Source organism: Ovis aries, chromosome 18 (genome assembly GCF_016772045.2).
Source record: "Ovis aries strain OAR_USU_Benz2616 breed Rambouillet chromosome 18, ARS-UI_Ramb_v3.0, whole genome shotgun sequence".
In the NCBI taxonomy this organism is placed as follows: Eukaryota; Metazoa; Chordata; class Mammalia; order Artiodactyla; family Bovidae; genus Ovis; species Ovis aries.
The window spans coordinates 22,449,141-22,464,204 of NC_056071.1; the positions used below are offsets into that span (position 1 = coordinate 22,449,141).

At 45.2% G+C, this 15,064-nt stretch overlaps 1 protein-coding gene across 5 annotated transcripts in view; it reads right to left on the minus strand.

Annotated features, from left to right (window-relative positions):
* The window catches only part of HOMER2 (homer scaffold protein 2), a 137,806-nt gene that overhangs the window by 24,274 nt on the left and 98,468 nt on the right, over positions 1 to 15,064 (minus strand). For all 5 annotated transcript variants that reach the window (XM_060401667.1, XM_015101913.4, XM_060401669.1 and 2 more), the window contains 2 exons: positions 14,443 to 14,574; positions 616 to 708 (listed from right to left, as the gene is read on the minus strand). In XM_060401667.1, coding sequence (XP_060257650.1) covers positions 616 to 708; positions 14,443 to 14,544 — 195 coding nt within the window. In that variant the 5' untranslated portion in view covers positions 14,545 to 14,574. The remainder of the gene's footprint in view (positions 1 to 615; positions 709 to 14,442; positions 14,575 to 15,064) is intronic.

Consider the following 15,064-nt stretch of genomic DNA (forward strand, 5'->3'; position numbering starts at 1 on the left):
CGAGGTCAAGGCTTCTGCATTCTACTGCATACCCCACTCTAGACATCAGGAAGGCAGGTATTTTTATTTCAGGTTAAGATAGGTCCCTTTTAGTCAGAGACCACACTTTTAGGCAGACAGATGACTCAGTTCCTGGCAAAGCCACATTTTCGTTGACTAAACTAGAGCTGTTGAAATACCACCTCCCACCTGACTTTGTTATAATAGGGAAACAGACGGGGAGCCTCTCGCATTGAACAAGTTTTCTCTGTCATGGGCACAGGTACCTGCATTGGTCCATGAGCATGCTTCATGGAGACCTCCCCTCCCAACACAGAAAAAAAACACATCTCCTTGGCATTGGTATTTAAACAGTGACCAGAGAGAATTCCAGATGAGGGACATGTATTAACTCTCATCTCATCAAATGTTTTCCATCCAAAATGTATCACCACATCTTGAAAAATTCAAGCCTCATAAAAACATGTCACATCTTTCTCACTGTGAACAGGCTAATAGTTGAAAAAGCCTTCAAAATGCCCTACTGTAAAAATTTGTTCTTTCCTGTCAAAAGTGACAAGGAACAAAGTCCTAATCACTGATCACACTCATTTATATTATGGGCAAATTACTTACTTGGGAATGATTGCTCGAAGTTTCAATTTTCTCCTGGGATTTGTCTCTGGCTAGTCTGGCAGCTTCTTTTACTTCCTGGAATTTCTCTGCAAACTGAACATGAAGAAGAATTATTAGAGGTTTCCTTAACCTGATACATGGTTGATATTCAGAACCCACCTTTATTATTTTGCATTCATTTGAAGTCAATAAATTCTGTATAAATCCAGGAAACAGATTTTATTTGAGATTTAAAAGAAGTGAATATAAGAAATGCTTTTTTCCTGAACAACACCAACAAAAAAATAACAACAAAAAAGCCCAGGTCAGATCTAAATTAATTTCTAAGATACTGAAGCAAGATTTGATGGCAAAATATTAAAAACACATACCTCTAGTTAAAGAGTACCTAATACAAATGCAACAAAAGAAATTTAGCTATAGTACAGAAGCAATCTCCCCAAAACTTCATAATCTCTCATGAAAGATCCAAGAACTCTTGCAAGTCAATGGCATGAATAACAAAAACATCCAAAAAGCTCAGGGGAAGGAACATTCTAGATTTTAAAAGCCTAAGATGCAAAATGCAACATGTTAGCCTAGGACTAAGTACTCTTTAAAAATTTTTTTATTTATTTGGCTGTGCCAGGTCTTAGCAGCAGCATGTGGGATCTAGTTCCCTCACCAGTGATTAAACTCAGGCCCCTTTCATTGGTAGCTCAGAGCCTTTAGCCACTGGGCCACCAGGGAAGTCTGAGTCCTCTTTTAAACAGACCAATTATAGGATTTCTGGGCAACAGCAAGGGATATGTAAATATGGACTGGATAAGACGACACCAAGGAGTTACTGTTTTATTAGTCTTGTTAGAAGTGCTGCTGATGTTGTGGTTATCGGAAAATGTCATTATTTAGTGATAAATACTGAAGGATTTGGGCTTCCCAGGTGGCACAGTGGTAAAGAATCCACCTGTCAATGTGGGAGATGTGGGTTTGATCTCTGGGTTGGGAAGATCCCCTGGAGAAGGAAACGGCAATCCACTCCAGTATTCTTGCCTGGGAAATCCCATGGACAGAGGAGCCTGGCGGGCTACAGTCCATGGGGTTGCAAAGGGTTGGACATGACCGAGTGACTGAGCACGCACATACACTCTGAAGTATTTAGGCAGGAAATGTCTTTATGTCTGTAATTTAAAGTACTTTAACAACAATAGAAACAGATGAAAGTCACTCAGTCATGTCTGACTCTTTGTGACTCCATGGACTATATATTCTCTAGGCCAGAATATTTCTCTTCTCCAAGGGATATTCCAAACCCAGGTCTCCCACATTGCAGGCGGATTCTTTACTAGCTGAACCACAAGGGAAGTCCAAGAATACTTGAGTGGGTAGCCTATCCCTTCTCCAGGGGATCTTCCTGACACAGGAGTTGAACCAGGGTCTCTTGCATTGCAGGTGGATGCTTTACCAACTGAGCTACCAGCAAAGCCTGAAAACAGATGAAGAAATGTGGCCGTGTTCACTATTAAATTTATGTAATGCATCTGTGGGTGTTCATTCTACTATGCTCTCTGCTTAAAGGAATGTTTTAATATTTTCTTAAATTAAAAAATTATTAAAATCCCAGAGCAATCATATCAATCACTGCTTTATTGTCACTGACAAAGCAACTGATTTTAATTAGCAAATACACTGAACAGAGAACTGCCTGTCATAGCTAATGCTGACATCACACAGCAAGAGAGAGCCCAACGTGGTTGCTGAGCAGCAAGAAAAAGCCAGCCAGTGCCAATGCCACTGACAATGCTGTGGCTTTCACCAAGAACTCGATTTCTGGGCATAGGCTGCCCCCTGAGTGTCTCACAAGGTCAACAACAGCAGTCTGCTTTGGGAAACCCTGCCGGATGACAGCTGCTGGTAAACCAAGCACCTGGCGGAAGCCGAAAAGGTCAGTCAGCCTTGCAGTGCTCGCTGGTGTTGCTCCTGCAGGCCTGTAAATAAAGCCACTAACACAGGGCTTCATTTTACCAACCCAGAGCTGCCAGAGAAAAATCACATTACCTATTGCTTAAAAGGTCTGAGGTCCAAAGAGGATGGACAAAGCATCCCCCTTCCTTTTAGGGGCCTCCTAAGTAAAAGCATCAAGTCATGAGTTCCTTGATGGCAGGGCCCATGCTTTTCCCCTTTGCACCTTCCCACGAGACCAGGTGGAAAGCACGTCTAAGTAAGTTTGTTAAGAGAATGAATGAGCTCTGGGTTTTAAATTTGCACATTTCCACCCTCTTGGGGAAAAAAAAAAAAAAAAAACATGTCAAAGTACAGCCAAACCTAAGGACCTGGGGAGGTACCATGGTACTGGAGGTACCCAGAGGCATGGGAATACTTCACCAGGCTCCCAAACCAAAGGCATTATTTTTTTACAGACCCTTCTTGCACCTGTCAGGGTCTCTTTCTTTCGGGGTCTTATTTGAAGTTGCTTATAAACTAGATTGGAAATGTCATCGCCAGGGTCAGGTTTACTTAGTCGACAAGCATGGTCTGAGCACCATTCAGGACTTCAGCAAACAAATATGGGGCCGTGGCCTAAGCTAGCTGCTGGGGCATGAACACTGTAAGCATCAGAGAAAGCACCAGACTTGGGTAGCAGGAGAGAGTGGCAAACAAGTCAGAAAATTAAGCCCTGGCAGGTTTTGATAAAACAAGCGGCCTCTGGATGGAGCTTGGGGCTTCCCACCTGACCCTGACTGTCATGATGACCCTCAGCTCAACTAGAGACTCAGTCCAGAAGGTCCAGTGGTCCCTTCTCTCTTGGTCCCTGACACCCATCATGCTGGTCCCTCTAGATGTCCCACAGTTTTGCCGTGGGTGGGCTTAACTATCACCCTTTTCCCCTAGACCCTCAGCAGAGCCACATTTACAAGGTAAGGAGTCTAATGGCTTCTTTTATTGTTTTATTTATTTTTTGGCCATGCCTTGCAGGATGTGGGATCTTGGTTCCCCAACTGGAGATTGAACCTGTACCCCCTGCATTAGAAATACGGAATCTTAACCACTGAACTACCAGGGAAGTCCCAGAAATTTAGTGACTTTCAATACACATTCTCCTGTTGGTTACCCTCTACTGGACAGGAATTCTTATTCATAGTTTCCTGATAAGAAAATAGAGTCTTAGAGAGGTTAATATTTGCCCATGGTCACATGGCTAGTAAATAATAACCTGAACTTGAGCCTAGATCTGATTTCTACATGATCATCTACACATCCGGTTACTTTCGTGTGCCTACACGAATGCCACAGACTTGCACAACAGCTGTTAAACATTTATTGATTGGATTTTCCATTTGCAAAGAGAATTGTACTTAAAATAGAATTGTACTGACTTCCTCTTTAAAAGAACATTATAAAAGCTTTAATTCCAAGGCAGGTCATGGGAACCTTTAAGACAAAGATAAGGCCTGAGGATTAGAAAATCAAATGTTAATGGAGTGAGTGGCCCGGGAGACAGCTCTATCATTGCTAAAAAATGTGTGACTTGCTTTACCGCAATATCTGCTTCATTGCAGCGGTCTGGAACCAAACCCCTAGTATCTCCAAGGGATGCCTATGAACAGTAACAGCCTAGAACATCTCAGAAGGATGTCACCTTGAGGTGACAGCGCTATTAAACCAGCACACCACGCTTTATCGTGTTTCACGGATACTGTGTTTCTTACAAATTGAAACTGGCAGCAACCCTGCACTGAGCAGGTCTATCAGTACCACTTTTCCAGCAGCATTTGCTCACTTTGTGTCTCTGTGTCACATTTTGGTAATTCCCACAGGATGTCAAACTTTCATGGTGATCTGTGATAAGTCTCTTCGTTGTTACTACATTCACTGAAGGCTCAGATGACGGTTGGCAATTTCTAGCCATATAGTACTTTTATTTAAGGTATGGTGGTGGTTTAGTCACTAAGTCATGTCCGACTCTTGCGACCCCATGGACTGTAGCCTGCCAGGCTTCTCTGTCTATGGGATCTCCCAGGCAGGAATACTGGAGTGGTTGCCATTTCCTCCTTCAGGGGATCTTTGCGACTCAGAGATCGAACTTGGGTCTCCTGCATTGCAGGAATATGAATACTCTTTACCAACTGAGCTACAAAGGAAGCCACTATGTATTTAAGGTATACACATTATTATTTTGGACATAACCCTAGTGCACACTTAACGGAATACAGTATAGTGCAAATAAAACTGTTATGTGTACTAGGAAGCTAAAAAATTTGAGACTTGCTCTAACGCAATATCTGCTTCATTGCAGTGGTCTGGAACCAAATCCACAGTATCTCCGAGGGATGCCTGTGAACAGTAACAGCCTAGAGCATCTCAAAAAGGGTAAAACAGTACATGTATTCTCACAGTCAGGATGCACAGTCGTGCTATGCACTCACAGCCTCTCTGAGGTCCTCTTACTACTGTCAATATACAAATGCAGCTCAGATGGGTTCCATAACTGGCCAGGGTCACACTGGGGCTGAACACAGCCACCTGACACCAGCGCTGGACGCTCCAGTGCCCTGTGATTTACCTACTTAACTGCTACCTTAGCTACGATGCCCAGTCTAACCCTTATCCTTCTTTCAAATGCAGGCAGATGAACCATTCTGCACCTTGTTTTCTTCATCTGTGAAATATGGGCAATAATAATGCAACCTCCATGGATCCCTGGAGGATGAGAGATGGGGCTTTGCGATGGGCATTCAACAAAGGGAAGCACAGCTTCTCATGGCCCTGATTTGACTTAAAACCATGAACTTAGGACTTCCCTGGTGGTCTAGTGGTTAAGACTCTGTGCTTCCAACGTAGGGGACATGAGTTTGATTCCTGACTGGGGAACTAAGATCCCACATGCCATGAAGGGAAAAAAAGCCACAAATTTTAGTAACAGAGCCCCACAAAAGGGTGAATTCATTCATTCAAAAATATTAACTACCTATCTCTAGGTACACTGAAATACTTAAGAAGGACTTAGTTCCTGTCTTCAAAGGAATTCTGGGTCTGTAGAGGACTTTATATTCAAATGGGTGATAATCAAAAGAATTTTTATCAGAAAATAAGCTCAAAATGTCATGAAGTAGGATAAGCCCTATCGGATAAAATTTAGGTAAATAAATAATCACTTATTTATTATTATTATAATACATTTTTTAAGCTGTTCCATGTGGCATGTAGGATCTTAGCTCCCTGACCAGGGATTGAACCTGTGCCCCTTACATTGGGAGAGCAGAGTCTTAACCACTGGACCACCAGGGAAGTCCCTGAATAATCATTTTAAAAGCAGTGTCAGGATGGGCCCTGCCATTTATATAAAAATTAGCTATGACAAAGGGGGAATCATAAATTAATGAGGAAAATTATTCAAAATATAATTGCGATAATTTTGGTAAACTGAGGGGAAATGGATTTAAATCCTTACACAAACCAGTAGCATGATAAATTAATGATGAGTTAAATGGCTAAGTTGTTTTATATTTTTAAAATCTGGATGCAAACAGAGCTGAACATTTATCAAACTTCTGCTTGAGGGGTGTGAGGGTAATTTTCTAAACCTGGAAGAAATAAAAGGAAAATCACAAAGTGACAGACTTGCCTGCCTAACAATTTAAAGCTTTTGTATATAAAAAGAAAGAAAGAAACTCAGAAGGGAAACTACAGCCTGGGGAAAGTATCTATCTTTAGACTAGTACAACAGAAAAAGGGTCATTATCTTTAGTATAGAAAGAGTTTGTACAAATTGAAAAGGAAAATATGAAAATCCCAATAGATAAACTGCAAAACTCACACACACAAAAATATAATAAGTAAGCAACTTAAAGAAAAGATTGTTCAGCCTTGTTGGAAATTCAAAAGCAGAATAATGGGGCACCATTCTTGGCCTGCTAAATTAGCTAACACTAAATACAATTATAATACCCTGTGCTGGCAAGGTATTCCTGGCAATGCTGTGACTGTACAGTCCCTTGGAGAAGCAGTTTGGAACCACTGATCATAAGTGAAAAAAAAAAACATTTATACCCACTGACCTAGTGGTATCACTTTTGGGAAACTCTCTTACAAAAATAATTGAGAGAATGAAAAAAAAAAAAAGATCCTCTATACAAAGACGTTAATCCTAGCATTATCTATCATCATGAAACACTGGAAGCAATTCAGGGAGCCCTGGGAGAAGGATGGAAGGTTTCTACTCAGAGCCTCCAACTGTTGGGACACAAGTAGTCTCACTGTCCTTTGGTGAAAAAGCTCCTCTCTCCAAGTCTTAAGCTTTCTAGCATTTCCCCACTTATTATGAAAGCACATATGCTTGTACATTTAGTAAATATAGTTAAGGAAAAATATTTTTTTAAAACGTAGAGTCACATCATCCAGAGATAAGCACTGACCACGTGAATTTTTTAAAACTTTTTTCTATCTGTACATATGCATCCACTACACACATATTTAAAAAAACAGAATGATATTGTATTGGGCTGGCCAAAAGGTTCGTGTTTTTCCATCTTACAGAAAACCCAAACGAACTTTTTGGCCAAGCCAACACATCTGCTTTTATTGCTACTTTTGATACTAATATGACAATATTTCCATGCAACTATCTTTTATTACATTATCTGAATTGCTGTACAATATTACCCTGAAGGATATACTGGAGTTTATTTAACTAATTTCTATAGCTGGACATTTAGGCTGGTGTATTATAAATGATGCCATGAGGAAAATTCTTGTAGCTAATTCTCTGCATGCAGTTACAATTATTTCCTTAGAATAGATTCCTATAAATAAAACCCATGGATCAAAGGATATTCAAACTATAAAGATTTCTAAATAGATGCCAAATTCTCATGTCTTTACTTATTAGGATCATTTTCTGTAGTTTTTAAATGTGTGGCAGTAATTTTATAATCAAAATCACCATATTATGATAGAAAGTAAAAAATTATTGTTTTATTTCATTTTTGGTTTTTTTTTTTGGGGGGGGGCCTGGCCATTGAAGACCCTATGGCAGACATTACCTATTTGCTTATTCAAAATCCATTTTTTTCTTTTCCTTTAGCTTAAGAGAATCTTGATTTGTCTAGAACAGAAATTTCCTACATGGCAGAGAATAAGAACTGATCTAAGATGATCATGGTAACTCATTTCTCTGCCTCTTTTTTTTCTCCCTGAAAGTGGGTATGGGAGGGTGGTCCAGGGACCCAAGACTGACACTGGGTTCCCAAAATAAATCTGCCACAGAGTTTACAGGGACGCTGTTGTGGTACCATCCTCCTGCCTCCTCCCTGTTGCGATAAATACAGATGTGATGGACAGAGCTTGAAAAGCCATTTTATCATCATAAGGAAAAAGGATAAGCAGAGAAACAAAACACAGAGTCCTACACCCAAAATCATGGAGCACTGTACTGATGCTGGCAACCGCCTGCAGGCCTTCTCTTTTCCGTATGAAAAGAATAAGCACCGTGATTAGCTCTTTGTTACTTGTAGCCACCAAACATTCTAACTAAAACCCATCAGAAGAATGATCAATATCCACTGAAAGAAAAGTGAACCTTTTACATCAGAAAGGCAGGAGATCAGGAAATGTTCTTACAAGGACACTGAGTTAATGAAGTAAGCGTTAAGAATGCAAATTTGAATTAGAGATAACTGAAAAGCAAATGCCACTTGGGGGGGTGGTCAGGATTTAGCTGGACCAACTACAGAGCGCTAGCAGCTCCATCCTGGATCACTGCCCTTTGTGGCAGAATGTGTTTGTTCCAGGCAGCTGACAGTAACCTTCAAACCATCCTGGGCTTCCTGTAAGAACTCTTGCTGGAGGAGGCTGGGTGACCCAGGGAGACAGGCACTCCTCTTTAATGACAGGACATTTTCTCCTGCCTGGGAAAAAATTAGAAGCGACCCTCCCCAGCACTTTGAGGTTTCCAGCCCTATCACTCTGGATATGAGACACTTGGCAGGGGAGGTATCGCTCCCAGCACTCGCCTTCTCCTACCAGGTGCTTCTTCATGGGGAAAAGGCATGCAATCTCCACCAGTCACTTCCGACAGACGTTCTGGTTAATTATTCTTTCAACAAAGAATAATGGATCAATCACAGCACGAGCAACTCCAACCTGATTACTCCCCTTCATGGCAGGATGAGATGGAGCCAAAAGTATCAAGGTCAGATGCCAGGAACCGTTTAAACTTGGATGACTGGCTCATTCTTACACTTGGTTCTCCTTCCTCTCATCTCTTCAGAAGGCTTTCTAGTTGTCAGAACAGGCAAGCCCCTTTTCAACACTCTCCAGCAGGCTGAGGCATTACACCCTTTCCAGGGGGTGAACAACATGCCAGCTCACCCTTGGGAGTATGCAGCTCCTGTTATTTTGGAAAGCCTGTACAGAGAGTGGAAAGTGTCCCTGTAATACTTTCTGGATTTTGGTGTGAAGTGGTCCTTATAACGGGAGTCATGAAGATCAAGGCATCTATTTTCCTTCTGGAGGAGTGAAAAGAGAAGTACCTATGAAGTGTTCTTAAATGCTAACATCCACAGTGGAGTTCGTTTTTCCAGGCTAGTTAGAGTGTTTGATTACCAATTCCTCTTTCAGGCCTGTGGGCGGCTGCTCCATGAAGTGGGGAATATTCAGCCACAGCTGTCCCCTCAGCAACATGCCTCGGGAACCCGTTGGGCCCAAGTTCCTCTGTGCTCACCAACTGCCACTTGTCGAGACTGCCAGCCTCACTTCGTGGGAATTTATCAGTGTGTGGTTAATCGTTCCCTTCAATGAGAAAGGGGAGAAGTTGATTTGCAACATTCTGAACAAAGGAGGCACCTCAGGGCTTATTTGATAAGTCTTTGTGACAATGGCAGGTCACAGTCACAGAGCGGGACTCCAACGCGTCTGGAGGAGACCGGGTGACTCGGGGTGGCAGGGCACTCCTCTTTAATGACAGGACGTTTTCTTCCATCTGGGAAAAATTAGAAGTGGCCATGCCTGGATGCAGGCACAGCCCAAGGTCTCTTTAGTTCTCAGAGGCACAAAGAATGGTACTTTAACCACTTCTCATTTTTCTTCTGAGTTCTCCCTTCTTTCAATTATTTTCTTTGAAACGTTCCCCCCTTGTCCTTCCTAGCTACTCTGAGTCCTCCAAAGATTGAAGAAGTTATTCTAGGCAGCTGAGCTTCCGTGGAGAACTCCAGCCCTGGGTGGGATCAGGGGCTGGTGAGCCAAGGAGGAGGGCCCAGAAAGGACTCTATCTCTGACAGAAGCCACCCCACCTGACCCTCCCCAGCAGTGTGAGGTTTCCAGCCCTCTCAGCCTGGATACAAGTCACTGGGCAGGGCAGGCGTTGCTCCTCCACCCCACTTCTCTCCACCAGGCACTTTTTCAGAGGGAAAAGGCATGCGATCCCTACCAGCCACTTCCGACAGACGTTCTGGTTAATGATTCTTTCAACAAATCACCATCAGGCTTGCTTCCACTTCATAGAAATTTTCTCAGATCCTCACAGCACCTGTTCCTCTGCCTCATTTCAGAAAATGGCATCACATCGTCCATCCATCACCACCCCACAGACTCTGCCTCCCACATCCTCTCACCAAGTTCTGCCACTTTAGCTCCTCAATATTTCTTAAATGTCTCCAGCTCTTATGCAAGCCCTCCTCATCTCTGATCTGGATGAAAACAAGCTAATCTGTCTTGAAGTCAGAAAAAAATATATATACATAGAGTGCAAATCTGATCATTTTCTTTCTTGGCTTAAAATCTTTCACAGGCCGTGAGATAAAGTCCAGAGACTCTGGCATGGCACAGAAGGCCCTTTCAAGAGCTGGCCTCTAATCAGCCTTGCCTACCCCCCAAACCCAGGTGCCCCGTCAACAGTGAACTGTTTGAAGCTTCCCTTACATAGCATCAGAATTTTGCTTGTGTTCCTTCTGCTGGCTGGAGGATGGAGGGAAAGGGAAATGCTCCCTGTGGCATGATCTGAACATCTCATTGCCTGGTGTGCACAGCAGAGGTGGCCTGGAGTTGGGATCTACACTGAGCCCTGGGGACACAGTTGAGAGCCAAGTTGCATGGAAGGGACTGGGAAGAAACCCAGCTGAAGGGTTAGTGACAAAGAGATTTGGGAAATGGCTACAACAGTGGGTCCAAATGGAGCCAGAGGCTGGAGATATTCACCTTCCCCATGAAGGCCTGCAATGAATGGACTCAAAGTCTGTGTTCTCCCTCAAAATTGTAGGTGGAAATCCTAAACGCCACTGTGATGCTTTGGAGGCGGGGCCTTTGAGAGGTGACTGGGGCACAGGATGGAGTCTCCATGAATGGGAAGAGTGCCCTTAAAAATGAGACCTCAGAGAGCGGAACTGACCTTCTTCCAATGAGAAGCTGATAGTCTGCAACCCAGAAGAGGGCCTTCACCTCACCCTGACCATGCTGGCAGCCTGATCTCAGACTCCAGCCTCTAAGACTGTGAGAGGCTGCTGTTCAAACACCCATCTATAGTACTTTGTTTTAACAGACTGAGCAGACTAAGACCATGCTTTTCTGAAGCCTCCGCCCTTCAGCAAAGAGAATCCTGAGAACTAGGGACAGGAAAGCTGCTCTGTGGACACCCAGCATTCTCTTCCCCAGCGCTTGCTCAGAAGGTTATGGACACACTGGCCTCGGTGCCAGGGAGAGGACTGTGGCCTCGACAACACCTTCTCCTCCCCATGGCCACTCTGACTTTTGGCCCTGACGAGTGTCAGCTGCCAACAACAGGGACCCACCCTGAGGCCCGGATTCTGCACTACACTTCGGAGTGACCAGGACGCCCCCTGGGGAAGGCTGACTGCACCAGGCCCTTCCTCCAGAGCACACAGCCATTTACTCTCAGAAAACAGACATGGACTGTGAGCCATCAGGCCTCCCAGCCCTGCCACCCTTAGACTGACTTAATGCCTTCCATACCACACAGCACCACTGCCAAACAAGCAACCAGCTTCTCTGCAAATGAAATGAAGCAAGGTCTACACACCACAGGATGCTCCATCCTCCCACGAACCCTATCAGCAGAAGCAGCAGGCCTTCTAGAACTCTGCCGTGCTGCCTGCTAGAACACAGGTATCACGCAGGCCCCTGGGATGGGATGCGTCTCCTCAGGGCCATGGTCCAGAGACTGGGGGACCAGAGATGGAGACGACACCTCCCATGTTTACACCCCATGAGCTACCCTTCAGGTTTCTGCTTCCTGCCCCATGATGCTAAGCCCTGGAGATCTGGAGACGTTAGCACCCAGGAGAGAACGCTTCTGTGAGGGGCTGGAATAAGAGAATGTGCAGAGAGCTACTAGGCCACCTGGGGCTTGGGCTTCGAGGGGCAGCATCCTCAGTAGCTGGGACGCAGAGAAACACAGTCTGTGGTGTGCCCTTCATCACAGGGCTCGTTTGTGGCTGGGTGCAGGTGCTGGGTTTGGAGGCCTCCTTAAAATGTGCATGTGTGTATATGTGGTGTTCACACACACACACATACACACACACACACTGGACAAATGAAAGGAACATTTAGCAAGTCCCACAGTGGCTTCCTGAGTCATCTCAGTCCCGTTCTCTGTGCCCAGGGAACCCAAGCAGCCCAGTCTGCACTAAAAGCTCCGTTAGTTCCCCAGGCATCTGGGACTCTAAGGCGCTCGGGGACAGGACACCCGCTCTGCATCCTTGGGGCCCAGCTCGGTGTCGGCATAGCAGGAGCTCACTGAACACCTGCCCAGCAGCCGGTCAGATGGTCAAGGCAATGGATGAGAGACAAGTTCTGGAGCCGAGCTGCCCAAAGCCAGCCTGGCTCCAGCCCTTCTCAGATTTTCAAATCTCTCTTGGATTCTCTGGATACTCTGATATTCTTCCAGTAAATTCTTGTGTCACACAAACTAAGCAGCCTTGCTTTTTTGTTTTGTTTTGTTGTTTTTTGGCCATATTGCAGCATGTGGAATCCTGGTTCCCTGGTCAGGGATAGAACCTGTGTCCCCTGAAGTGGAAGCGTGGAGTCCTAACGACTGGACCACCAGGTAAGTCTCTAGGCAGTCTTCTCTTAACCGGCACATTCTCGACACCTACACAGGGCTCTCCCCCATCCTACAGGAAAACCTGTTCTCCTAAAACAAGCTGCTGGCCCTTCACTCGGCTAGGGAAGGCCTCTTAGACGTGGTCAGCTTGTTCCCTCAGTCCTCACTGTTCTGTTTGTGGTCAGCCTGCTCGGCTCCTCAACACCCTTCTAACCATCCATAGTCAGTGCCCCAGACCCCTTGGGCCATCAAAGCAAAGCTATGAACCCTTTCCCTAGAAAAAACAGCAACACACACACAGAATATTGGGTGACATTTGAAGGGTTGTGGGGACTTCAGCTTAAGAAGCTGTGACATTGTGACTTATAAGACATACACATATTGGTCTTCCTCCACGGTTCCTGACTTATAGCTCCCGGGCAGTGAGAGCATCTTTTGTCATATTTGGTCTCTTTTCCTCAGTTCTGAGTTCAGAGCCATAGGGGTGAAATGGGTATCTTGTGATTTAGAACAAGCCCCTTTCCATCAAAACCGGGTTTATGTCAATGAGGTGACTTCTGGAAAGGACCTAAGGATGGGGGCTGTTTGCCAGGGGGACCAATCATGAATGGAGGTGGGGGTGGGGACGGGGACTTTTAGTCCCTCTGGGGAGGGGAGAGGGTTGGAGGCTGAACCAACCATCAAAGGTGGATGATGTAATCAATCAAGACTAGTTAATAAAGCTTCCATAAAACTCCAAATGATGGGGTTTGGAGAGCTTCCAGGTGGGTGAACACGGACAGATATGGGGAGAGGGGCACATTTCAGAGAGGGTGTGGAAGCTCCATCCTTCCCCCGTTACCTTGCCCTGAACATCTCTTTCAACCAGCTGTTCCTGGCATACACCCTTTTAAAAACTGGTAACCTAGTAAGTAAACCACTTCTCTGAGTTCTATAAGCAGCTCTGGGGCTGGTGCTGGTTTAGTTGCTAATCTGTGTCTGACTCTTGCGACCCATGGACTGTAGCCCGCCACGCACCTCTGTTCATTGGATTCTCCAGGCAAGAGTACTGGAGTGCGTTACTATTTCCTTCTCCAGGGGATTTTACCCACCCAGGAATCGAACCTGAGTCTCCCACATTGCAGGCAGATTCTTTACTGACTGAGCTCTAAGGGAATCCCTATAAGAAGCTCTAGCAAATTAAACCTTAGGAGGGGGGTCACTGGAAGCCCTGATCTATAGCCGGTCGGTCAGAAACACAGGGGGCAGCTGGGAGTCTGAAGTGGGGAGGATCTTGTAGGACTGAGTCCTACACCTGTGGGAGCAGACACTACTTCCAGGTAAACGGTGTCAGAATTGAGGTGCATTGCAGGACACCCACAGGGGTCTCAGAACTGTTTGGTGTTGTGGGAAACACCCCGCCACCTGCATGCATGTTGGAAATTGGGAGCAGAAACCTTTCAAAACTCTTACTGAGCATCACCTTGCTCTCTTTCTCTGAGGGCTCCAACCATAGCGTCACTGAGCTTGCTGGCTGGGTGCAGGGAGCTGGGGTGGTGGGGAGTTGTGGACACCAGGCAAGGCTAGTCCTGAGGCTGGGATGCAGCATTTTTAGAGATGTTTTCCCTCTCCAAACTACATCTCCATTTTTAAGGAACCTGGTGATTTCTGAAACGTCATCTGGTCTGGCAGCCCTGCAGTGCCACAAGGGGAGAGGCTTGTGTCGGATCCAGCGGCAGTGCCGGATCCTTTGACAGGCAACTACGCGTCAGACAGCGGCACTCATGGTGCCGTGGGGAAGACCATCTGATTACCTTTGTCAGCTGCTGCTCCGAGGAAAACCCCAAACCAAACACCGTGTTGGCTCTGCTGTCCGCCCACTGCCCGAACTTCTGTGACGTTTTGGTGAAAGTCATGTTGGGCGTGATTGTGCTGTTGATGATTACCTGCAGCGAAACAGCCCAAAGAGTCGACGCTGAAACATCGAATTAGACACCCAAGGGAGTCCTTAAAAACACCCTCTGTTGGCAAAGCTCGTATGGAAAGCCTACCTCCCCCACTGTTACATGTGGTCCTGAGTTCTTCCTCTTCCGGCTCATCCCACACTGAGTCATACACATACCACCATGATCAGGGGCAATTTTAGAGACTTAAAAACAGGCAGTTGGCCTAAAATAAGATTTCACAAGTTATCAGTGGGAGAGAGTCTCTCCTAAGGAGAGAATAGTTTCCAGGACTGCTATTTATTATCCCAAAGCTGTTGTGCATCCGATTGTCCTTAATGGCTAGCCGTGTCACAAATCCTCGGAAGAACTGAGCTCCTCACATTTCTAAGTGCCTGGAGCCCTGAGGCCCATCTCAAATCATTTAAAATCTTCATCAGCAGTGGGGGCTTGCTGCCTTCCCACAGAAAAGTAAAGGTACACTCTGATTGGG